General features: G+C 44.0%; 1 protein-coding gene across 9 annotated transcripts in view; it reads right to left on the bottom strand.

Moving 5' to 3' along the window:
• The window catches only part of ADRA1A (adrenoceptor alpha 1A), a 125,469-nt gene that overhangs the window by 84,520 nt on the left and 16,550 nt on the right, over positions 1–24,399 (bottom strand). For 2 of the 9 annotated variants that reach the window (XM_047717534.1, XM_047717535.1), the window contains exon 3: positions 16,679–16,727. The exons of the other annotated variants lie outside the window; for them this stretch is intronic. In XM_047717534.1, the coding sequence (XP_047573490.1) occupies positions 16,705–16,727 (23 nt within the window). In that variant the 3' untranslated portion in view covers positions 16,679–16,704. The remainder of the gene's footprint in view (positions 1–16,678; positions 16,728–24,399) is intronic. 9 annotated transcript variants of the gene reach the window in all.

Below are 24,399 nucleotides of genomic sequence, written 5' to 3'. Positions count from 1 at the left end.
CAGGACAGCAGGATCTGGGGCCTTTTGCTAGCTCTCTTGCACGCTGCACAGTGCTTTGCCTAGACATAGCTATCCTGGATTGGGCAATTTCCTTAGCTCACTCAATCTCAGTTTCCTCATCTGCAAAATGGACTGCAAGATCTGAATGCCCCTCACGATCCTGCTGTGCAGATGAAATGAAATGATTCCTGCTTACACAACATCTGGAACATGATAAGCACTAAAAAATGGTAACTTTTTTTATCATTATGATTTCTTTAACATTTAACACTTTTTAAAAACATTATTTATTATTATGATTGACTATGAGAGTAACTCATCTTTATTAGAACACTTGGGTGCTTAAAGAACTGCCCCAGGATGACAACATTTCTGCGGATTTTTGTCTCCTCACGGTCGAAGCTTGTTTACGGAAAACCGTGATGTTCGACGGAAAGGTTCTAGAATAAGACAGATGAGGGTTTAAATCCCGCTCTGCCCCTCACCAGCTGAGTGACATATCACACACACTTGATCTCTCTGAGAGTCTCTTTTCTCATCTGTAAAATCAAATGACAGTGGTACCTCCCTCACAAGTATGAAAAAATTATCCTGGGTCTCCCTGTCACCAGGCCACCTTCCTTTTTTGTTGAGGAAGAAGATTGTGTCTAAACAAATACCTCCACTTGTCTGTGGTTATGAAAGCCTTTAAGGGAGGCCAGGAAGTTTGGTAGTTAAGCTCAAGAATGCTAGCTCTTTTCTCTGTCCCTAGCCCTGTGAGAATCGAACCAGGGAAGTCCTCCATCAGTCATTAACAACTTTACCTAAATGTGCTTTTTGTCTCCAAAAAGAAGGTTCCATCAGCTGAGGCAAGGAGGGAGGATTTAAGAATCCAGGAGAGCTGATTTCCCCACCCCCAACCCCACATATGTTTTTTTTTTTTTCCTGCATTGCCAGAGTATGATGAAAGACTCTTGGTTTTAGAGTAACTACACTCCCTGTACAGCTCTCCTCTACTAAATGAAGTCTTAGGATACGAATTATAATTCTTTCAAGTCTTTGTGATCCACCGCCTCAACCCTAAAATGGCAATCCTGTCTACTGCTTGGTGAGCTGACCATCCACTAGGGACACGTCATGACCACATACAGGATGACCTGGTTGAGAACCCAGGAACTGATTCCAGTACTGCCTTTGCCACATGCCAGCTCCATGAGCTGCATTACTTAGTCTCAGGATTCCTTGGTTTCTTCCCTTATAATGTGAATAATAATATAGTACCCACTTTGTAGGATTATATGCATAAAGTGGTACATGTCAAGTTTACTCTGTCTGGCACATAATAATTTTGCAAAAGCATCACATCCCAGTACAGCAGAGGGACACTACAGAAGTGACTGCTGGCAGCTGGGAAACACACCAGGAATATGGGTGACAGCCTTCTAGCTGTCACCTGAGCCAGGGATGGAACCATTACTCACACAGACCCACGGAATCACTGGTGGCAAGTCTGCGTTACTTGCAGGCAAAGACAGAATCTGGATAAACCCTACTGGATTCAAGACCGTATAAACAGAGGGCAAAATAGAGGGCTGACAAAAACTGACAACAAAACAAGGCAAATTCAAATGGCTTCCAGTAGGATCCACAAAGCAGAGCTGCCTGGGAAAGGGGCAACAGGAAGATAAGATGGGTCCCGAAGAGCATTCGAAAAATGTGAAAATGAAAATATATACAGGCTCCTGAAAGCAAAGAATACTACTGCAAAGATTTTAGTTCATCCTATATTTTTAATAAATCTAAAATAATCCAAATGGAATTTTCCTTGGCACTTAAAATTGTGTTCTAAATTCCACCGGTAAGAAAAACTGGCAAGGAAGAGATGGATGATTCAATAAATGGAGAAAGAAAATAACAAGAAATGAACAATAGGCAATATGATAAAATGCTTAATCACATATCAAAGAAATGCAGCTAGAAGTCACATAACCCTTGATTCCACTTCTGAACACACAGAGCTTGCACCTGGAGCTCATTATGAACACGGGCAAAGAGGCAGCCACGGGACTCTGAAGAACAGCCTAACAGAAAATTAAAACTTCGAAAAAGATCAGTAGTTCCATAACCCACCATTCCCCTGAGAGACAGCTCCATGTGCACCTGGTAAGTTTCTAGAGATCTGAAAATCTTGAACCAAGGAGCCATCAGATCCATTAGGGAAACAGTATCTGCACATCCCTAACGGCCAAGGCTGTGGAGGGAGGGTGGACTAGGGTGTTGCAAACTCTAGGAGACAACAGCAGGTGTGTGTGCAAAGGAGCCACTGCTCAATTCAATTCAACAGTGTGCATGAGAGCCAGAAGGACCCACCCCGGCCCACAGGAGGCAGAATTTAGGGGGAAAGGCCTAGGAATCCATAAATTAAAAAGCTTTCTAGATCATTCTTAGGCTCACCAAAGTTTAAGAACCAACACTTTAGCACATCCCACACAGAGCTGTCCCTGCCACACACCCATAGGCTGCCCTTGGACAGGGCCCTTGGACTGGGTCCCCCATGGGGGGTTAACAACCAAGACCACTCTTACAGAAGAGGCTTCGTTACTTCCTCCGTCTGTACCCACACTTGAAGCTTGGCAACAGTCATGCACCCTCATCCTTCAAAGACAGGGGAGGACATGGAGAAACGTGGCTGTGAGATTATGATGCTCTCTATAATTTCATTCTCATCAACTGGGTGCTAAGCCTGACTTTCTTCTGTTATCTCCCGAAACCCAAACTTAATCATCAGGACTTCCTGTTCTTGAGCGTGAGGATGATAGCCGTCTGGAACTACAGGGAAATGACCATGAAAGGATGAGGCTGCAGAGCCAGAGGATATTTTTTTTAACACCAAAAGGGGAAGACTTGACAGAAGGTAAAGTCAGAGATGGTTTGTCTGGTGGGACGGCAGAGTCAAACCTTCTTATCAGTGTGGCTATGGCAAGAGTTTACAGAGATGATGGTTTACTTAAGGAATTAACTGAAAAATAAGCTGTTCTGCCCACATCATCTTAGCTGCCAAAATCCCAATTATTTCTTAGCCTGAAATGATCCTAGGAAAGGAACAGTCCAAGTTCTACCAGTGTCAACTACTCCCTCTCGACTTTGTGTTAACTCTTTCACAATATTAAACTGTGATTCTTCAGCCTCTCGAACTGACCTGGGTTACTGCAGTAGCCTCCCAGATGGGGTCAGCTGGGGTCTCTCTCTTTCTTTCTCTCCCTCTCTCTGCTATTCTCTCTCTTTCTCTCTCTCTCACACACATACACATTTTTCTCCTTTTTATCTACTTCTTTTCACAAGGTTAAGGAATTTGATGAAAGCCCAAGACATTGGTCTTTATATTGGTCTCACTTTTGCAGGGAACTTCCTAAAACTTCAGGAAACTGAGGTCTTTTCAAAAGAAATAGGCTCAGGGGCTCCTGGGAGGCTCAGTCAGGTGAGCATCCGACTCTTGGTTTTGGCTCAGATCATGATCTCAGGGTCATGGAATCGAGCTCCGGCTTGGGCTCTGTGCTCTGTGAGGAGTCTGCTTGAGATTCTCTCTCTCCCTCTGCCCCTCCCAACCTCGAAAATAAATAAATAAATAAATAAATAAATAAATAAATAAAATCTTTGATAAATAAAAAAGAAATAGTCTGCTCAGAGACTCAGTGGGGCTCTGGAGCATGGATCCCTGATCATGGACCCTTGGCAGCTAAGGCAAGATCCCTGCTGACTTGTCAAACTCTCACATGGACGTTAAGAAGATTAAGATACTAGCATGCCTAACATAGCTAATAAGAACGATTTAAAACAATTGGCAAAAATAGACTGAGTTATGAAACGCTTATTATAGGATAATGGTCTGTGTCATAATAACAGCATATTGGGTCGGCTTAATTTCACACACCAAGAAGAAGAGAGATGATGCAGATGATACCAAGGCAGAAGGAGATTGAAACTGCAATGTTTGGTGGTCAGTGCCCAACCTGGCAAGCAGAGACAGCCCTGCCTGGCCACAGGCACCCGCTGCCCGCCCATTGCAACACCCTCATCCCTGATCATGGCCAGTCTGGGAGGGGTGCTGAGGTCACAGAGATGTCCATTCACACCCGATGTGTCGGATATTGGAGGAGGATTATCTGTGTGCCCAAATATCCTAAATAGATTTTCCTCAATTTAAGAAGAGTCACACCAGTCTTCCCCTTTGTAGCTTGGGCACATCACTGACATGCTGGTTCTCTTCCTGTTCATTTTCAGGGACAAGAAGAACCTAATTCCACTCAGAGCTGGCTAAGGACCCCTTTGGGCCCAGAAGGATGGGGAGCACACTGCATGCAGCCCTTTCCCATGCCCCTCCCTGCCTCTCCTTTGCCCTGCACTGCTCCCCTCTACATCCCTAAGCTGGCAGCCGGCAGCTGTGGCCGCCCTGAGCCAGGGCTCCCCTGCCCTATGCAGCCAGAAGCTCCAGGCTTGTAGGCTGGGGCAGGAGAGGATCCCTGCTGGTCTCTACTCTATTTTTCTCATCCAGTTAGAGGAAGCAGCCACCTGGAGGCCAAGGAACTTTCCCAAGCATTGGCCTTGTCTTTCTCTCACCAAACTCTCTTTCCTTTCAAAAGGGAAATGGGAGGGGCATCTGGGTGGCTCTTTAGGTGGAGCACCAAGTCCTGATTTTGGCTCAGGTTGTGATCTCATGGGTCATGGGACGGAGCTCCGAGACAGGCTCCATGCTCAAGGGAAGTCTGCTTGAGATTCTCTCTCTCTGCTTCTCCCTTCCCTACTCTCTGCCTCAAATAAATAAACCTTAAAAAAAAAAAAGACACAGGGAAAGGGGCCAGTTTCAGTCTATAATGAGAAATGACAGACCCAAGCAAAGGCCTGATCAAAGATGAGCCCTGTGACCTTCAGGGGGATGCTCAAGGTGGGAATGTAAGCAGTGGGAAACTGACACCGCTGGTGATGTTGGGTGGTGTTAATGGAGTCTGAAGAGGTTATCTGCAACATATTTTAAAACTGAAAGCATGTACACCCTGTAAATCAGGAGCCATCTTCTCAGGAATCTATCTCATGGAAGCAAAAGCTTCCCATGTACATACGCACTTCTGTAAACTCTGTGCGCTATTTGGAGGCAAAAGTCTGGAAACTGGGTGAGCATCCATTGATAGAGGAGCGAATGAATGTGACAGACCACAGATGGCTTTCATACAGAACTAAACAAACAGAGGAAAAACGAGGCAAATACATGGGCGCCTGGGCGGCTCAGATGGTTAAGCAGCAGCCTTCAGCTCAGGTCACGATCCAGGGTCCCGTGATCCAGCCCCACATGGGGGTCCCTGCTCACTGGGGAGCGCTCTTCTTCCTCTTCCTCTGCCCCTCCCCTTGCTTGTGCTTTCTCTCTCTCTCTCTCTCGAATAAAAAAAAAAAAAAAAAAACAGGCAAATACAAAAACACATGTGAGCATGTGATTTCTTGGGAGAATTTGGTGGGGCTGATGTTAGTGTATAGGACAAGAGATGGGGAGGAACTGCCCCTCCCACCAAAAAAAAAAAAAGGAAGAAAGAAAAAGAAAAAGGATGACACAAAAAATTCAAGCAGGTGGTATAGTCAGAGAAGTAGATTGAGGTTTATGGGACATGCTTTCAGGATCGCATCTGTTGGGAACAGAAGTAAGCCAGGCCTCTACCATCCCAGTGGAGCTGGTAGTGCTGGACAGTTATCCTGAATCAGGACGAAGACCAGTCACTGGACTCGGGCTGCTCCCTGGAAGGAGGTCAGAAGAGGGTCGCAACAGGAGGGGAGGCAGCTGGGAGCTGTGAGGTGTCAGTCCTCTGGCACCAGGGGGTGTGGTCACATTTGTGTGTTTGTGAAATTATTCGTAGAGTGTGCATGCTGCTGCACAAAGAAAATGAGTGAAGAGAGGAGAGGCCTCTTTGATTCTTGGATTTTAAGTTTATTTCCAACACTGCCACTTCTGAAGCCTAGCCAGCCTCCGTACCAAGGGGAACCAGATGAGACTCCCAGCCAAGGCAATTCTGGTGGCAATACTGCCTGATGATTTCCCCTGACCACGTCACAATGGAAACCAGGCGCCAAGCACCCAGCCGAACCAAGGTCTGCTCCTGAGAACTCTGACTGCCTTCTATTTTTGAATGGGTTGGAAATAGCACCAAGGGATAAATTTTGTCTTCCTTTTGCTTGTCAGGGGTGGGTACCTTGAATATGGGTCCAAACTGAAATCAACCATAAAATACAAAGACCTCAGAAGGACAGGAAGGGATAGCTACATAGTGTGCTGTAAATTTGAAGCAATTGCTCTGATCCAGCCCTAACTAGGAAGCCCAGTGGTGCCTCGGTTAGGCACCCCTTGAGACCAATGAAGATGCTATGAAAAAGTCAGGAACCTCATAATTGACATATAATCAGTCCCTCAATCCCATTTTCTCTTCTTGTACCATATTACTAAGGCAAAGTGGACATGCTGCTTTCACCCTGCATATTTCTTCCACAGTCATCTCAAAGATGTCATCCCCATCAGCAAGTGTTTGAGGAACAAAGGTGAGGAAGAGGAAGCTAATACAGAGCTTCTAAGTTCCGTGTTTCTACTGATATGGAAAGAATGGTCCAGCAGCCTTTCAAGTCCCAACCATTTCCACTGTTCTGGAAATAACAGCTAAGGTAATCAGCCAAGAAAAAGGTGAGTTATACATATTGAAAAGGAGGATGAGAATTAGTGAGTGTATTTTTGTATATCTGGATTTTTGTATCTTTGGATAACCCAAAAGAATTAGCGGACAAAGATTTACTAGTACTATAATAAGAAAGCAGGTAGGTGGGCTGATTAAACATTAAACATAGTAGAAATCTTGGGGCGCCTGGGTGGCTCAGTGGGTTAAAGCCTCTGCCTTCAGCTCAGGTCATGATCTCAGAGTCCTGGGATCGAGCCCCGCATCGGGCTCTCTGCTCAGCAGGGAGCCTGCTTCCTACTCTCTCTCTGCCTGCCTCTCTGCCTACTTGTGATCTCTGTCTGTCAAATAAATAAAATCTTTAAAAAAAAAACATAGTAGAAATCTATAGTTTTCTTATATACTAGAAATAATTAGAATTGTTGGATTATGATGGGGAGACAAAATTCCATCACAGTAACAATAAAAATATAAAATACCTAGGTATACATTTAGCAGGGAATGTACAGAATAAACAAAGATAAAGCTACAAAAACTAACCGCCTTCAACAAAGTGATCCATTCCTGGGTGGGAAGTTTTTATATTGCAAAGATTTCAATTCTGTTCGTTTTAATAGACAAGTTAACAGAATTCCAACCAACAGTCTGTTTAGGACTAGGCGATTCTAAACTTCACTCAAGGAATAAACATGAATGAAAATCCAACATGAAACGGGGACTGTCCTATTGGACTCTGATTACATTAGATTAATTTATAAAATATGGATACCAAAAATGGAAAGACTGTCTGCTGGTCATTCAGCCACTTCTGATGGGTCTGGGCGTGGAAACTAGCATTCTCTCTTCCCTCAGTTGACCATGGACTCTTGTGAATGTTATTTAGCTTTGTGGCCACCCTCCCCCAGGTCCCAGTGGCCCAGGAAGGGAGCCATCAGCCCCCATGGTCCTCAGTACCATCTTAAGAAAAGCAGTTGTAGCCCGACACTGTGGACCTTTGTTCCTTTTGGTGATGCTGAGTCAGTCCAAGGTCAGGACATGTCCTCTGATTGTCCCTCCAGGACACCAAACATCTGGGAGAGAAGTGACCCATCCACTTGGAACCAACCCTTATGTTTTCCGCTTCCTGTCGGCCTTTCACGGGATGAATAAAATATATAGACTCTTAATTTTTCACTTGTCTCCTGGACTTTTGATGCCTCACATACCAGAGTTTCTCAAGTCATCTGTGTGAAGGGCTAGTTTATTTCCAAATCCAGCATGCACCAGTACTTTTTTTAAATGTAAGAAAAAGAAATTACAAAAAAGAAAAAGAAAGGGAAAAAAAGTCAAGCAAATACAAGCCCCAATTTTTATTATGATATTCAACGGACCTAAAGTTACTCTGTCATATTGCTACAAATGTCTCTGAGCACTTTTCATGGACTGATGACGAACCATAGGCACCAGGCCTCCTGCCTGCTGACTACACAGTCCTTACCTCATCATCAACAGACTGGCTATCACTTCAGCAAAGGAGTCTTCACACCCCATGGATTGTGTAACAAGACAATCTTACCTCCTTCCAATACTTTGCTTTTATAGCACTCAAATCTTCTCCCTCAGATGATGCTGCGATATTATCCTGAGGTAACTGGGGCACCTTTCAAACAAAGCCCATTTGTCAGACCAGTAATGCAGTTCCTCACAGGGACATTCAGGGATATGTCGGCTGTGCTGAGTGATAAGGCTGGAACTCACCTGAAGTGCTCTGACTCACAATCCTGGGTTCTTTCTACCCCTTGGTGGACCCCCGTATGGACTGACCAACTGCAAACTGATGGACTCCATGTGTCTCATCGCAGGACCCTGGCTTACCCAAAGCCTTTGAAGTGCTAATCCTGCAAACGTCCCTTTCGTCCCTTTCTGCCTTTCTTTACCCCATATCCTTGACAAGAAAGCGCCCCCCCGCCCCCGCAAACTGTCCAGAGCTCCTGGGCTAATGACACTGTTCTTAGACTGCATCTAGGAAAAAAATTTCTAGTGATCCAGAGTTCTCAAAAGTAATAGCAAATCTCCAACTGCAGCTACGTCACTAAAAACTCTCAGTAAAGTCCTGAAGAAGTGTAGCAAATTACTAAGGTTACCTGACCACAACCAAGGTGACATGGATCACCTCCCACATGCTTTTCCAAATGTAGGTACAATATACCACGTAAAAGCAAGCAGGTAGCCTCTCGCATGCCAAGGCTGCACATCAGAATATGAAGATTTGGGGAACCTTCAAACAAAAATCTCTGCTTATTACTCCAAAGGGGATGTTTTCCCCCCGTCTTCTGCAGGATGGGCCAGCAGCAGGTTCGGGGTGGGTGAGGGCACAGCGAAGTGCTCAGAGGATCCCCAGGTTAAAGGCAGTTCAAAAGAGCTTCGGGAATGCAAAGGGCCAATCCAGGAAGGCAGCATGGTGCAGGGGAAAGGCTTGGGTTCCAGAATCAGAGGGGCCTGGCTCCTATCCCGGTCCGGCCACTCCCTAAGTTGGTAATGGGCTTTGACTTCGGTATGCTAACAGAACTATGGCTATCGAACAAGGTATATGTAAAGTGGCTTAACACACATGTGCTGGAAAAATCTTGTCTTTGTAAATAGGATGAAAGCATACAGAGTTCACTTTCCTCTAGCAGGCATCTGCCTGCATCTTTTCCAAAGGCCTCTCTGAGAAGGTTTTTGACTTTTGATTTATTTTTCCCCCGCACTGACCCCATTATACTAAAATAGCTTCAGGTGGGGTGCAGAATCCACATGAAAAACCACTGTGAAAAAGAGTAGTAGGAGTCACGCTGAAGTCTACACTAGCCATTGGGTGCTCAGCTAGGTAGCCTCAGGGCTGACTAGTGTCCACGATGCAGATGTTTGATAGGACAGGATTAAAAATCTTTGCTTTATGAAACAAATTTGCGAGGGCAATTGATGCCCACCTCAAGAAGCTCGTGTGTGTGGAGAAGATAAATCATGGCTCAGTGTGCTCCTACCTTTGCTGGCTTTGATCCCTGTCCTAACATAATACTTTCAGCAACTCAGAGGACAGGGAAGAAGAATCATCTCTAAGAGGTGCCTGGGTGGCTCAGTTGATTAAGTATCTGCCTTCGGCTCAGGTCATGACCCCAGGGTCCTAGGATTGAGGCCCACGCTGGGCTCCCCCCTCAGCGCGGAGTCTGCTTCTCCCTCTGCTTCTGCCCACCCCCCTACTTGTGTTCCCTCTATCTCTCTCTCAAATAAATGAATAAAAATCTTTAAAAAAATCATCTTTAAGTCACTTGAAACATTACCACATACAATTAGGACAATTCAATTTTTTTTCTTTTTTTTTTTTTTGGCTTAAGTTGTCCCAGTTGGCTGTCTATACTGATCACAAGACTCCTGTTTCTCAGGACTGTGTAAAGTGAAGCCAAGCAACCAAGTACAAACCAGGACAGGCGTTCAATCATACAGATGTTCCACGCCATGTTTTCTTCTCTGGCACCAAAGACCCTTGGAGACTTTCTTAAGTTTACAAGACCACATTTTAGTACTTCGGATAACTGAATTTTTTTTCCTTTTCTATTTAAATATTTAACAACATGAGGCCCAGGCCAGTCTTTGCCTGAAGGTACCTCTGAGAAAGCAAAGCAGGCTCAGCTTGAAGATCCAAGTGAGTCACTTGATGCCATCCTCCTTCTGAGGGTCTGTGGCAGGGAGAAAACCCAAACCCTTGGTTCTGCCATTCATACAAATTTCATCAGGTTCTTTGCACTCTACATTGACAGCAGTTTCTTCACTTCACATGTAGAACTGGATTTTGAATCTCTTTAATTTAATTCAGTGGATATTTATTCAGTACCTAGGACCTGAGGATTCAAGGATGATTAAGACCGACTCAGGTTAGGCCTGTAGAATACAACTCAAAATCTTAGAGACAATCATCTAAGCCAAACCTACCATTCTGCTGATGAAGATTTGTGGCCTGGAAAGAAGACTCAAACAGTAAGCAAGTGTGAACCCTCAAAAGCCATCCTTCTAAACCAGGGTAACTCCAAAGTCTAAAACCATAGAGCTACGACGCAGGTACCATTACTATCAAAGAAATGGAACATTACTCAGACATCAGAAAGGATGACTACCAGCTTTTGCATTAACACAAATGGAACTGGAGGAGATTATGTCGAGTGAAATAAGTCAAGCAGAGAAAGACAATTATCATATGGTTTCACTTACTTGTGGAACGTAAGGAATAGCATGGAGGACATTAGGAGAAGGAAGGGAAAAATGAAGATGAGAAATCTGGGGGGGACATGAACCATGAGAGACTACGGACTCCGAAAAACAAACTGAGGGTTTTAGGGGTGGGGGGGAATGGGTTAGCCCGGTGATGAGTATTAAGGAGGGCATGTATTGCATGGAGCACTGGCTGTTACACACAAACAATGAATCATGGAGCACTGAATCAAAAACTAATGCTGTACTGTATGGTGTCTAACATAACATAAAAAATTAAAAAAAAAAAAGAAATGGTGGAAAATAAGACAGATGGCTGAAGATACAAGTCTTGTGTGCCAATTCCTTATTGTGCCACTTTTGGTCTCCCATCCAAGTACTAACCAGGCCTGACCCTGCTTAGCTTCTGAGATCAAACAAGATAGGGCACATTCAGGGTGGTACGGGCGTAGACTACGGCGTCACTTTTGGATGTCACTGTCAATCCATTGCTCCACCTGAATGCAGCACCCAGCTGTCTGCACAAGGCCACCCACTCACATAAGCCACCTCTAATCTGTTCTTTGTTTCTGAGGGCAGAGTCAAGGCCACGATGCCCCTTGCTATGTTCTCAGCTCTATTCTATGTAAGTCAGACACGGAGCCTTGTCTAATAAAGATCAGGTGTTTGCACTCGAGATTTTGATGATCTAGGGAGGTATCAAGACAGAGTTGCACGCATACACATTCAATAAAGCCCATGCTAGCATTATGGAATGTATGTGTTAATAGTGTGAGCAGCCTATAGTTCATGTTATCAGGTTGCTCCTTTCAGGAAACCTTTTGACATCCTGCCCCCCAGAATGGAAAACCAACATCTTCCAACTGTGTCTTTGTATTTATCATGACCCTGTATTGGGCTCCATGATCTGTTGGTCTCCACCTCGAAGTCAGGGTCCACTTGTGTCTGCCACCCAGAAGGCTCTCAATAAGTTTCTTGCATAAAGTAAATAAATGATATTTTGAGATCCCAGTCCACTCTGGGGTGGCTTCCCAGAAGAGGAAAGCTGGGATTTATTTTAAGAAATGGAAATGAGTTAGTGGAAGGAGCCGCATTTCTTCCTTAGTTCCCTTCACTGAACACAGGAGCAAGGCTTTGGCGGGGGGGGGTATAGTGAGAAGGACATGGGGGAGAGGAGAGGCACACACTGCTCCTGAGAGTCTCCCATGATTGGAGAGAAGTTCTCAGGGGCAGGCTGACCCTGCCAAAGTCAAGGGTGAGAACAGGAAAAGAAGTCCTGACCTACGCCGTCACACCATATGTTCGCCACACGAGAGACACCGTTGCACTGAGCTTTGCCGTGACCTTGGGAAATCACTTCCATCTGGAAGCCTGGGTGAGTCACCGGAAGGCAAGATGCAATTTCTCCAGTTTGCATTTGGCCGGGACTGTCAAGTCTGCATTCTGACCCTTATGAAATGCTATTACCCAAGAACATTCTGATGGATGCAACATTAGTAAATCAAAAGCCTGCAGTTCTAATTCCCTTCCAATGCACACAGTTAGACATCAAAGTCACAGTTGGATGCAGCCTATGGTTTGCCTCTGCGAGAATGGCAGGCTTTGGGAAGCTCTGGGCATGTGATCAGGACAGTAGCAAAGTGCAAAGGTTTGGAAGGTAGCGGTTGGGTGGGAGAGATGTTGCATGGAGTTTTTTCTATCTGGTTTCTAAATGGTCCCAGGAGATCCATCTGATATTGATACCTGAACTCTGTAACATAGCCAGGTCCTGCTCCACTGGCTTCTCCACACACACACACACACACACACACACACACACACATACATACACACACCACGATGCAAACCAGCTGGGTTTGTTAAAAACAGTTACCATGGAAACCCAGACTTTAGTTTGGAAAGTAAAAGTGGTATTTATGATGACCACAGCTATGGTTTGTACCAATGTGCTTCCTGGGAAGTTTCTTTATATCCTGAACTTTAGCATTCCTTTTTTCCCCCCTGTGGAATTTGGCAAAAGAAAAAATTTTAAATCAGATTGGAAATTTTACCTTCCCAGTTAAATAGCTAAAACAGGAGGTCTTGATTTATTCAAACCATATTTGCTGAAGACAAATTTAACTCTAAATGGAGAAACTGCTTAAAGGTCAAGTTTTGTCTTGGATACTTTGAAAGAGTTGCTAAAGCATCTTGTCCCCCGTGAAGGCTGGGCTGACACCAAGAGGTGTTATTTGTTACTTCCCCATGATCGTTTTCCACCTCTCTGGAACGAGAGGAGAATTACGGCTCCAGAGTGCAAACACGTCCTTATGTGGGCATGCTCACAGTTGTGGCCAAGCCAGTCACTGCAGCAGGAGCAGGCGGTCACTTTAGAGTACTGGCCTGAGAACGGAGGACATTAAGGACAAGAGATTGGGTGCCGGAGAAAGCCAGGTTGCAATTTCTACTCTGCCACTCACACTTGCCGCATGACCCCGGGTGACTGACTTAACCAGCCTCTGCCATGATTGCCTCATCTTGGAAATGACAATCAGAATATCCACTTCTCTGGTTTGCAGGGATTAAATAAGATGATGCACGCAAAGCATTTCATATCAGCACACTGTGAACTAAAAATTAAACCCAGGAGGACGGATTATCTTGGGTCAGTGGTGTGGCCCGTGCACACAGGCACTCACAGAAGCTGTACATTCAACTGTATACATCTATGTTTAAAAGCAGCTCTTCAAATATAAGTATAATTACTGGTCTTTATAATGAAACAGTACTAAATTCACTACCCATATGTTCACAGTAATATCATGAGCCTTGTACAGCACAAGGAAAAAAGAGCCTGTCCTTGTCCTTATAATCCTAAAGAGATGACACAGACACAGGCAAACAATACACGCTGTGTATAGCTGTAACAGTCTTAGAGAAATCTAGAAAGCTAGGTAGTAACACTACACAAAAATGTGAAGGTCTGATGCATTAGGAAAAAAACCAAAAAACCAAAATCAAGTCAACCAAAAGGAAGAATCCAGTAGAAGGGTGGTGAGGAAGACGGGAGAGGAAAAGCGAACAGACCAAGCTGATGCATTCTCTGGCTTCTAGTGACTGTTCCATCTCAGGGCAAAGTGGCCACAAGCCATCCATATCTCCCCCGATGCCCATCCCCGAGCCCCCCCAAACTGAACCCCTCTCTTTATACCCCTTTCTTATGCCATCCTAAGGGCGTCTGGTTCTCAAGGGAACCCTGTTCTAATCCTCTTGACCAGCCCTGGATGATTCCCTCTTCTTTTGTCCCGATCTTCCTTTTCTTGGAGAAAAAAGCAATGATTGACCACGAAGCCCTTGGTGATGACCCTCGGTCTCCTTCACTCCTCTCCCTTCTGCTCCCCACCCTATGTTCTTCCCTGTACTCCTCCCTTAACAAGCTCTCGTCCCCACCCCTCCACTGACATGGAGACCAAGACTGTTTCCAGGCCCCAGACGCCAGCTGCAGCCTCATAGGAAGCCGGTGGCGTTCCTATTTGAGGACATCTCTGCCTCACTGTCCCTCAAGTTTCATAGGTCACCGACGACCTCAGATTACCAAACGCAATTCTTTTCCCCCTGGTTCTCTTTCTCCTTGACTTTTCTGCAGCAACTGACATTGGCACCACTCCCTCCTCACTGACATTTTCTCCCTTTCGGTTGCCAGGATTTTATGCTATGCTGAGTCTTCTGCTTTTCCGAAACCCCAGGCAATGTTTGTTTGTTCTCCTTCTGCCTCTTTCTCCCGACTTCATACATGTCCTAGAATCCAGCCCCAGGCCCTCCTCCTTGCCAGATGACCCCCTGACTTAGTGTCACCGGTTCCCTGCTCCTGTCTCCGGAGCGGCCCACACACCCAAAGACAGATATTCACCACTGACCTTTGCATCGGTCCTGTGCAACTGGACATTCTGAGATGATGGAAATAGTTCCGTGCCCACCCTTTCCAGAAGGGTGGCCATTCATCATATGTAGCTAATGAGCATCTGAAATGTTGTTAGTCTGAATGAGAAACTGGATTTATAATTCTCTGTTAGTTCCATGAATTTAACTCACGTTTAATTCACCACATGTGGCTTGCATCTACCATAGCGAATATCACAGTTCTAGAAGCTTTCACTTAAGCACCATGATTTCAGGCGGAATCTGGTCAAAACCGAAGGCCTTCCAGGACATGTTCTTCCTCCTAGCATTTCTGTCCACACTCAAATGCTCCACGTGCGCTGGGTGGCTCAGTCCGTTAAACATCTGACTCTTGGTTTCGACTCAGGGTCCTGAGACCAAGCCCCGCATCAGGCTCCATGCTGAGCAAGGAGTCTGCTTGGGATTCTCTCTCTCTCTCTCTACCTCTGCTCCCTACTCCCCGCCAACCTGGGGCACAATCTCTCTAAAATAAATAAATAAATCTTTAAAAATACCCAAAAAACTCAAATGCTACATTTTGTTGATCCCAATTCCTCAAAAGCAGCCTCGGGTTCCCACTGACTCTACCTGGAAGTATCCCTGCTCTCTGCACCACCCCTGGATCACCCCTGTGTCTCATGGCCACGCCCCGTTCAGCTCCTCATTCCAACCTACACAGTCAGCTGGGTCTCTCACCTCAACGCATCTTGCCATCACTAACACTACTCTACCATGTCACTTCTCTGCCTTACCAGACCCACAGGACCTCCCCACATTCTCTTGCTCCAAGACCCAAATCCTTGTCTGAAAACCACCCAGGAGAACACAGTACCATCAAGCCCCGTCATGCTGTCGTCCGTGGTTCTTCTCTCTGTATGCACATGAGCAAGCACGCACATGCACGTGCACACACACACACACACACACACACACTCAACCACCCTTTCCAGGTGGGCCAGTTCCCTAGCGCATGAACATGGCATGCTTACTCCTGCCTTGATGCTTGGCTTTTCAAATCCTACCTTTCATGATCCAGCTGAAGACTCCCTTCCTCTACTTTCCATTTCTCTGGAAGGCCAGAGATTCCCAAGCCCTGCCTCACACACTTTACCCCTGACCTGGTAGGGCATTTATAAGAATGTTATCTTGTTCTGATAACCATTGTTTCGGGGTTCTATCCTTTTCTCCCCAATAAGACCTCAAGGCAGTGAGTCGTCTTCCTCAGTAACCTCCATCAGACTTAGCTCAGAACCGAGCATGTGGTAGATGCTTTGCACTTCATAAACACTTCTAGACTCATCAGCAAATTCAGGGTAAGAACTGGACATGAAACTACCCAAGAACTCAGTGGACATTAAACCCATTTTGTTAATAATTTACTCAGTGCTCCCCTTCCTCCTCTTCTCCTCCATTTGTCCTCACCTTTTCCAGCTTTAATTCTCTCATTTGCCTACTTCTTCCCTTCTTATCATATGAGCTAATCATGACAGGTCAGGGTACAGAGTGTAAGATTCTCTATTGTCTCCTGTAGATGGTGGCCACAGTTAATGTTTCTTATGCCACAAAATCAACATGATTTTTTTTTAAGATTCTATTTATTTACTTGAGAAAGAGCAAGACAGAGAGAGAGAGAGAGTGAGATAGAACAAAGAGGAAGAGGGAGAAATAGACTCCCCACTGAACAAGGAGCCTGACGTGGGCTCGATCCCAGGACCCCGGGACCATGACCTGAGCTGAAGGCAGACACTTAACCGACTAAGCCACCCAGGTGCCCCAATTAATGTGCTTCTATTGGGGAAGTTATGCTATAGAATACAGAGGTAAAATCATGACAGATCTCTGTTACTTACTAGTTTGGTGTCACTGGATAGATGATTTAAACTTTATGAGCCTCATTTCCTGGGAAGGTAAAATAAGGATAAAGCACCGCATTATAACTTTACAAGGGAACTACTACGTTAAATAAAATACCACTTGAACAATGGGCTAAGGATGTAGGGTTTGATGTACCAGACACAGAATGCATGTACGTCATGGATGACCTAACCATTTCATTTTAGAGAATGATCTTAAAGGCCGATATTTAAACCAGAAGAACTCCTAAAAGGGCAAAATTCCAGACTGTGTTAACTAATCTGAAGGAAAACAATCATCTGGAAGTCACAAACAGCCCATGATGGCTGCACAGAGTCACACAGAGGTGAGAAGGAATCAGGGAAAGTCTGCTTTCTCTCTGGAATGATGAGGCCGAATGAAACTGTAAAAGGGAAAAAAGCAGTCCTCATACAGAGGCCAGAGCAGACAGAGGCCACCCAACCACAGGAGGAAACCACTCTGGTTTCCCACCAACAGGAGCTAAGCAGGACCTTGAATTCCGGACAAAGCCTCTCTTTTCACTTCCTCCTGTTAATAGAAAGGGGCTCAGAAAAACCACTCCCAACTTTTCACGGCCAAGGGTCGCTTTGTTATTTTTCCCCACAGGACCTATGCTTTGAAAAACTGTAAATGAGACAGAGTAGATAAAATGCCTAACACACTGACTAACACAGATTGGTTGTGCCATGAATATTTGTCACATAAAACACGTGCTTCTTTGTTTCTCCTCCTGCTTTTCTAAACAAAGACAGGATATCATCAGAGTTCTGAGCATCATGAGATGTTCAGAAGGAGACAGGTCTTTTCCAAAACCTTTGGAGTACGTGAGTTTTGGAATTCAGGATTTTTCAGATTTTATAAAGATTCTATGGTCTGTATTTGTATGCCAGACCCTGCCACCAGAAGGGTGTGGGTCCATCTCAAAAAGAATCCACTTCTTGGATATCCACTTTGTGGATTAGATTGTCCACATCAAACACATAATCTTTCTACAACTTAATGTGTGAATATAAAAATCTATAAAAAAATCTGTATACTATGTTCTATATTCTGAAATCTAGATTTTCATAGGTCTCATAAAATCTATAGATTCACATTGAGTGCAGATTGCGTGCTCTGCCAGATGAGTTCAGATCAAGTTAGGTTTGGGGCCCCAACTTGGTAATGTAGAACGTTTGCATCTTCAGAGTTTTTGAACTTAGGTATTCCAAAGGAATTGTGTACCTCTACTAGTCTGTGTAGTTCTTTAAAAAAGAGGTAGTATTTTTGAAAGAGTTCATTAAACTTCAGGAAATGTAAAAAATAGTGGATAGCCATTTCAAAACTTAGTACAAAGCTACTACAATTGACACAGTGTGGTACTGGTATTAGGATAACAGACATGTAGAGAGTATGGAAGAGAATTAAGCGCCCAGAAAGGAGTCAAGTATCAATTATTAATTGAATGTTGACAAGCGTGCAAGGGGAAAAAGACAGTCTCTTCAACAAATGATTCTTGGGCAGCTGGATTTCCACACACTTGAGAATGACTGGAACCTTAACTCACACCAAATATAAAAGTTAACTCAAAATGGGTCCAAATCCTAACGTAAGAGCTGAAACTATAAAGCTCTTAGAAGAAAGCAGAGTGATAAGTCTCTGTGACCTGGAGTTAGGAAATGTTTTCTTAGCTATGACACCAAAAATACAAATAACAAAAGAAAAAGCAGATAGACTGGACTTCATAAAAATGAAAGACATCTGTGCATCAAAGGACACTCTCAAGAAAGTGAAAGGGCAACCCGCAGACAGAATGTGAGAAAATATATACAAATCATATTAATGTGATAAGGGTCTAGTATCTTGAATAAATAAAGAACTCCTACAACTCAACAACAAAAAGACAACTTAATTTAGAAATGGGCAAAGGACTTGAACAGAAATTGCTTTAAAGAATATATGCAGGGGCGCCTGGGTGGCTCAGTGGGTTAAAGCCTCTGCTTTCAGCTCAGGTCATGATCCCAGGGTCCTGGGATCGAGCCCGCATAGGGCTCTCTGCTCAGCAGGGAGCCTGCTTCCTTCTCTCTCTCTGCCTGCCTCTCTGCCTACTTGTGATCTCTGTCAAATAAATAAAATCTTTAAAAAAAAAAGAATATATGCAAATGGCCAATAGGTACATGAAAAGATGTTTAACCTCAATAATTGTGAAGGAAATGCAAAATAAAACCACAAGGAGATACGACTTTACATCCACTGGGATGGTTATAATTAAAAGGCAAGAAAGGAAAATAAGTATTGGTGAGCATGTGAGGAAACTGGAGCCCTCATCCATTTCTGGGAGGTACACAAAATGGGGCAGAAGCTGTGGAAAACATTTTTTTTTAATTCCTCATTAAGTTAAATATAGAAGTACCATATGACCCAGAGATCCTACTCTTACATATATACTGAGAAGAACTGAAAAGAGGTGTTCAAACAAAAACTTTTGCATGAATATTCATAGCAGCACTATTCACAAGAGCCAAAAGGCAGAAACGACTCAAATGTCCCTCGACTAAGGAAGGGATAAATAGAATATGGCATCCACACAATGAAATATTATTCAGTCATGAAAAGGAGTGAAGAACTGGTCTGTGCTACAACATGGAGGAAGGCTGAAAACATGCTAGGTAAAAGAAGCCAGGCAAAAAGGCCATATAGTACATGTTTCCATTTATTTGCACTACTGAGATTCGGCAAATCCAGACAGGGGAAAGCAGACGGGCAGTTGCCAGAGGCTTGAGATGGGGGAGATGAGGAGTGACTGCTAATAGGTACAGGGTTTTGTTTTAGGGTGAAAATGTTTTGGAAGCAGATAGTGGGACAGTTGCACATTATTGTCAATGTACTAAATGTTACTGAATCATACACTGTAAAATGATTAAAATGGTGAATTTTATGTTATGTGAATTTTACCTCAAAAACAGTGGTTAGTGAAAAACGATCTGAGAATTTTGAAGGGGTGGGGGGTGGGAGGTTGGGGGCACCAGGTGGTGGGTATTGTAGAGGGCACGGATTGCATGGAGCACTGGGTGTGGTGCAAAAATAATGAATACTGTTATGCTGAAAAAATAAAAAAATTAAAAAAAAAAAAAAAAAGAGCCTTACATCAAAAAAAAAAAAAAAAAAAAAAAAAAAAAAAAAAAAAACAGTGGTTAGACAATTATTAGCTCCTGAGAAACCTTAGCCATATGGAAACCTTAATGGTTTTTTTGGAATGACTAGCCAGGATGTAGGAAACACACTGAAAAGACTCTGAGTGATAACTGAAATTGGTGGTGTGCTTTTCTAAAGATGTGGACAGATTCTAGGAATTCCTGGAATAAAAAGCAGAGTTCCTCAGGCCTGTCACGGTTGTCATTGTGGGCTGGGTACCACCATGTGGTGGGGCTGTCCTGGGTGCTGTGACAGGTTTAGCAGCCCACTAGATGCCAACAGCGCTTCCCAGCCCGCTTGGGATACGGTGACAACCGAAAACGCCTCCACACGGTGCCACACGTCCCTAGGGAGCAAAGTTACCCCGGTCTGAGAACTGACTTCTGCAGGACAGTTTGTTCTTCTGGGATTTTACTTTCTCCCAGAGTCTCCTTTAAAAGAATCCACTTCTGAGCCTGTCCTTAAGTTATCTCTTAACGACGGTGAAATCATTTAAAAAAAAAAATAAAACAACACGGTTGTCGATTGTAAGGAAGCTTCCAGAAACCTCTCTCGTTATAAGGGATCAACTACGTGATCAATTTGTAAACAGCAGGTTTCTCACTGGCAACTACATGGCCTGGCAATAAGCTAAATGTGGACAGCACATAAAAAAAAGAAAGAAAGAAAGTTAGTGTGCAACGTTCCCTTTTCAAACCCTTTTTGGGCAAAGACTACGGCTCTGCCAGCATTCCAGAATAATGACAGCTGATGTGCCCTTTGTCAACTTTCCCTCCTTCTCCTTTGAAAATGCAGACCTAACTCCTTCCAGAACCTCCTCGGACACCCTCTACTGAGTCTGGAATCAGACACTGTTAGCACAGAGAGCAACAACCCCCCCACACACAATGGCCGCTCTCAGGGAGGCGAGGCAGGAGGTCCAGGACCCCGGTCCCCTGGCTGCTTCGTCCCACCCACCAGTGCCACTTTGTGAAGCTGGAGTTTCATCTGATTTCATGTGAATGAAGAGTTCTGAAGCTGAGAAGTCTGAATGCCACTGGCCCTACACAAGTCCCCTTTCCTGCCGATGAGGAACTGAAACCCAGACTTTTAACTCATGGCCAGATCACTTTCCCCACTTCTGGAGAAGGCAGCCAAGGAGCTCCTTCAAGACATCAGTCCACGTCTGCTGTGCCTGACTTTCCGCATCCCTACATGAGCACACAACTTCTACCATATGGGCTTGTTCTGGGAATTAAACTGGTGTAATCAATGGCATGTCAGCACCACTGCTATGAACTCAATGTGTGTGTCTTCCTCCAAATTCATATGTTAAAGTCCTAACCCCAATGTGAAAGTCCCTGGAGGTGGGACCTTTGGGAGGTGATTTGGGTTAGATGAGGCCATGAGGGTGGGGTCCCCATGAGGGGATTGGTGCCCTTGTTAGGAGCTGAAGGGACCAGAGCTTGACCTTGGTCTGTCACGTGAGGACACAGTAAGACACTGGCCATCTGTGAACCAGGAGGAGGCCAAGCCCCTGACCATGCTACACCATGATCTTGAACTTCCCAGCTTCAAAAACTGTAAGAAATATCTGTCTGTTGTTTAAGACCCCTAGTCTGTGGTATCCTGTTACAGCAGCCTGGAGTGACTAAGGGAACTACCTACCACGTCAGCTACATAAACTACTTCATCTCTTTCTCTCTAGGAAGAGGATTGTTAACTCTTCACTTGATTCCATCTAAACCGCATATGGTCAGGGCCACAAGAGAAGGTTCAGCTTACGGGATTATCCAGGGGCTCTGCCACTGTCCAGCCCCATGGGTATCTTCCTCCTCCTCCCTTGCCTGGAGCCACAAGTTTCCATGGCACCAAAGGAAACGGTCATACATAGGGTTATTCTCATTTCTGCTTTCCATTCTGGTATCAACATGAGAGGTACCTGAGCCGAGGAGGTGACGTCAGTCAAGGTCAAGCTGAACTTCCTCATCCCCTTTCTAAGTTCTTAGTAAAGCTAAAAGAATAGAGCATAGATGACATTTTACATCACTGCTGAAAGACATGAGGGAAAGGCAACATCTAAGCCAGAACCTCTAAGAAATTTCTGGAACTACAGATTGGTCACAAGGCAGCCTGAATGAAGGACTGTTAAGTCCTCAGTTTATCTCAAGAAAAGAGGGTAAAGGTAAGATGTTTCCCAGTCATTGCTTAGTGACACCCCCAGGGGATTTGAATAATGACTCTGGGGACACAGGCAGACTCAGGGGTAGTTTTTCAAAGACAAATCTCAACTGTACTCAAGCTTCTGAGAAGAATACAATGCTGAGGTTCCCACAGGGTGGGAAGCCCCTCGCTTCTCCGAAGCAAGCTCCACAGACAAGTAAAGGGAGGCTTTTAGGGACGTGGATCCCAGAAAGATCCCAGATTTCCTTGTCATGCCACAAGGAGAAGATGCCACCGAACCCTCTGGGCCAAGGAAACAGGACAAACTGCTAAATAAAACTGAAACCTTTTCCTTCTATCTCCTTCTTGGCTCCCTGTGGATAGAGAGGTCTGTACCCTGGCAAACTTAAACTACAACAAAGACAAAATTTTCCTTCTTCCCTTAATCTGGGTCTCAGAGATGGGCACAGGGACCCATCTGGTTCCACTCAGAGCACACTTCTTATTTCATTTTCAGGTCATCCTTAATGAGGTTGAACAAAAAGAGAAGGATTACTGTTCACATGATAGATTCAGCTGTTCAGCGTATGAGGTGCCTCTGAGAAGTCCGAGCAAAAGCCCACCTTTCAGAGAGTAATATGGAAGAAAATCTCTCAGTTGTACTGCAATGGGACATAAGGAGCTTTTTGGTTTATAAAGTCAGTGTAGGCAAGAATTACGAGACAACAATGTGCCAAACATGTCGAGTGGAGCAGAGAGAATGTGGAGGAGACTGGACATTCCTGAGACTAACTCAGTAAAATGGAACACAAACGTGAGAAACTTGAATGGAAGCCAGAGAAAGACAGCTGAAAAGGTGACTAACATGAGAGGGGAAAGCAAAAGGAAAAGGAGGATGACACAGGAGCTACAATGAATTCCAAGGGGAAAAGCGAAACAGAGGAAGTGAGCACTGAAGAAGCGGTCTTTAAATTCAGGACCAAAAAAATGTGCAGTGGGTTCCAGGCAACGGCAATGAATATTACCCCCAAACCAAAAATTTCCAGGAGACATTTTTTAAAATTTGACTGGGAAAAAAAATTCTATCCGCAACTCAAGTTGACCTCAAGTCATTTATAAAGTGTTAAATACCAAGAAACAAAAGAGTACTTACAGTATTTCAAAATTAAGAAATATATGTATATAATTCAAGTTCTCTACTCAGAGAAGTTGCTGTTCGTGTGTTCAGGCTCAGGCATGTAAGGGCTTAGAAAATGTGTTTTGCATAAGTCTTCATTGGTAAAATTTTATTTGGTGTTATACTCTGCTTTAGGATAATAGTAAATATTTTAAACCTTGTGAACCATGAAGGCTCTGTAGCAACTCCTCAAGTTTGTCACCACTGTAGTATAGAAGCAGGTGTGAACGATTTGTAAGCCAATGGGCGTGGATGTGTTCCAATAAAACTTTATTTACAAAACAGGCCAGAGTTCCACATGGCAGACAGAGCAAAATCCTGAGCTCATGAGTGAGTAAATCACAGTATATAACAGGAGGGCAATTAGTATTACTAAATTAAATTATAGAAAGACACAAAAGCAGGGTAGATAATATAATCATTTAATAGCAATAATCTAAATTTAAATGTGAAATTTCATTAACCCAAAGATGTGAGTTTCAGAAAGAAAAGAAAATCCAAGCATGCTAAACTTGGCTTCCCTTACATGGGCAAAGGTGACTGATAGAAGTTGCGGTAAGAAAGAACTGAAGGTTTAAAAAATGCTTTTGAAAAAAAAAGAAAAGAAAAAAGAAAAGCTCAAGGATAACGTTGTAGAAATAAAACTGGGAGACAACCTTTCCAAAACACTGTAGAATTAAAAAACAAAGAAAATAAATAGTCCAATTTGCAAGAGGCAGAAAACAAAGAAAAGGAAGCAAATATAAAGCCAGAAAGCATAAAGCAAGACAAACATCAAACCAAATATATCTGCTGAAATTGCTGGAAATTAGTTAAATCCTTACTGAGAGACAAATACCCAGATCAGATGCGTACACCATAAAAAAATCTATGTGATGCAAAATACACAAGCCGGTACAGAAAAAGACAGACAACACTATGTGGGCAAATGCAAACAAAACCAAATTAAAGATTACAGTATTAATTTTTTTAAATGTGCACATCAAGGAAAAATAAATAGGACAAAAAGTCTGTCTTTAATGAAAATATTAGCGACTCAGTCTTTTAAGTATCAAGCAACTGCATCAACATATATAAAGCAAACCTGTTAAAAATATAAGAATAGGGGCGCCTGGGTGGCTCAGTGGGTTAGGCTGCTGCCTTTGGCTCGGGTCATGATCTCAGGGTCCTGGGATCGGGTCCCGCATCGGGCTCTCTGCTCAG

Source organism: Lutra lutra, chromosome 2, assembly GCF_902655055.1.
Source record: "Lutra lutra chromosome 2, mLutLut1.2, whole genome shotgun sequence".
Classification (NCBI taxonomy): domain Eukaryota; kingdom Metazoa; phylum Chordata; class Mammalia; order Carnivora; family Mustelidae; genus Lutra; species Lutra lutra.
Note: the sequence above shows the minus strand (reverse complement) of the source record. Positions and strands in the feature narration are given on the sequence as shown.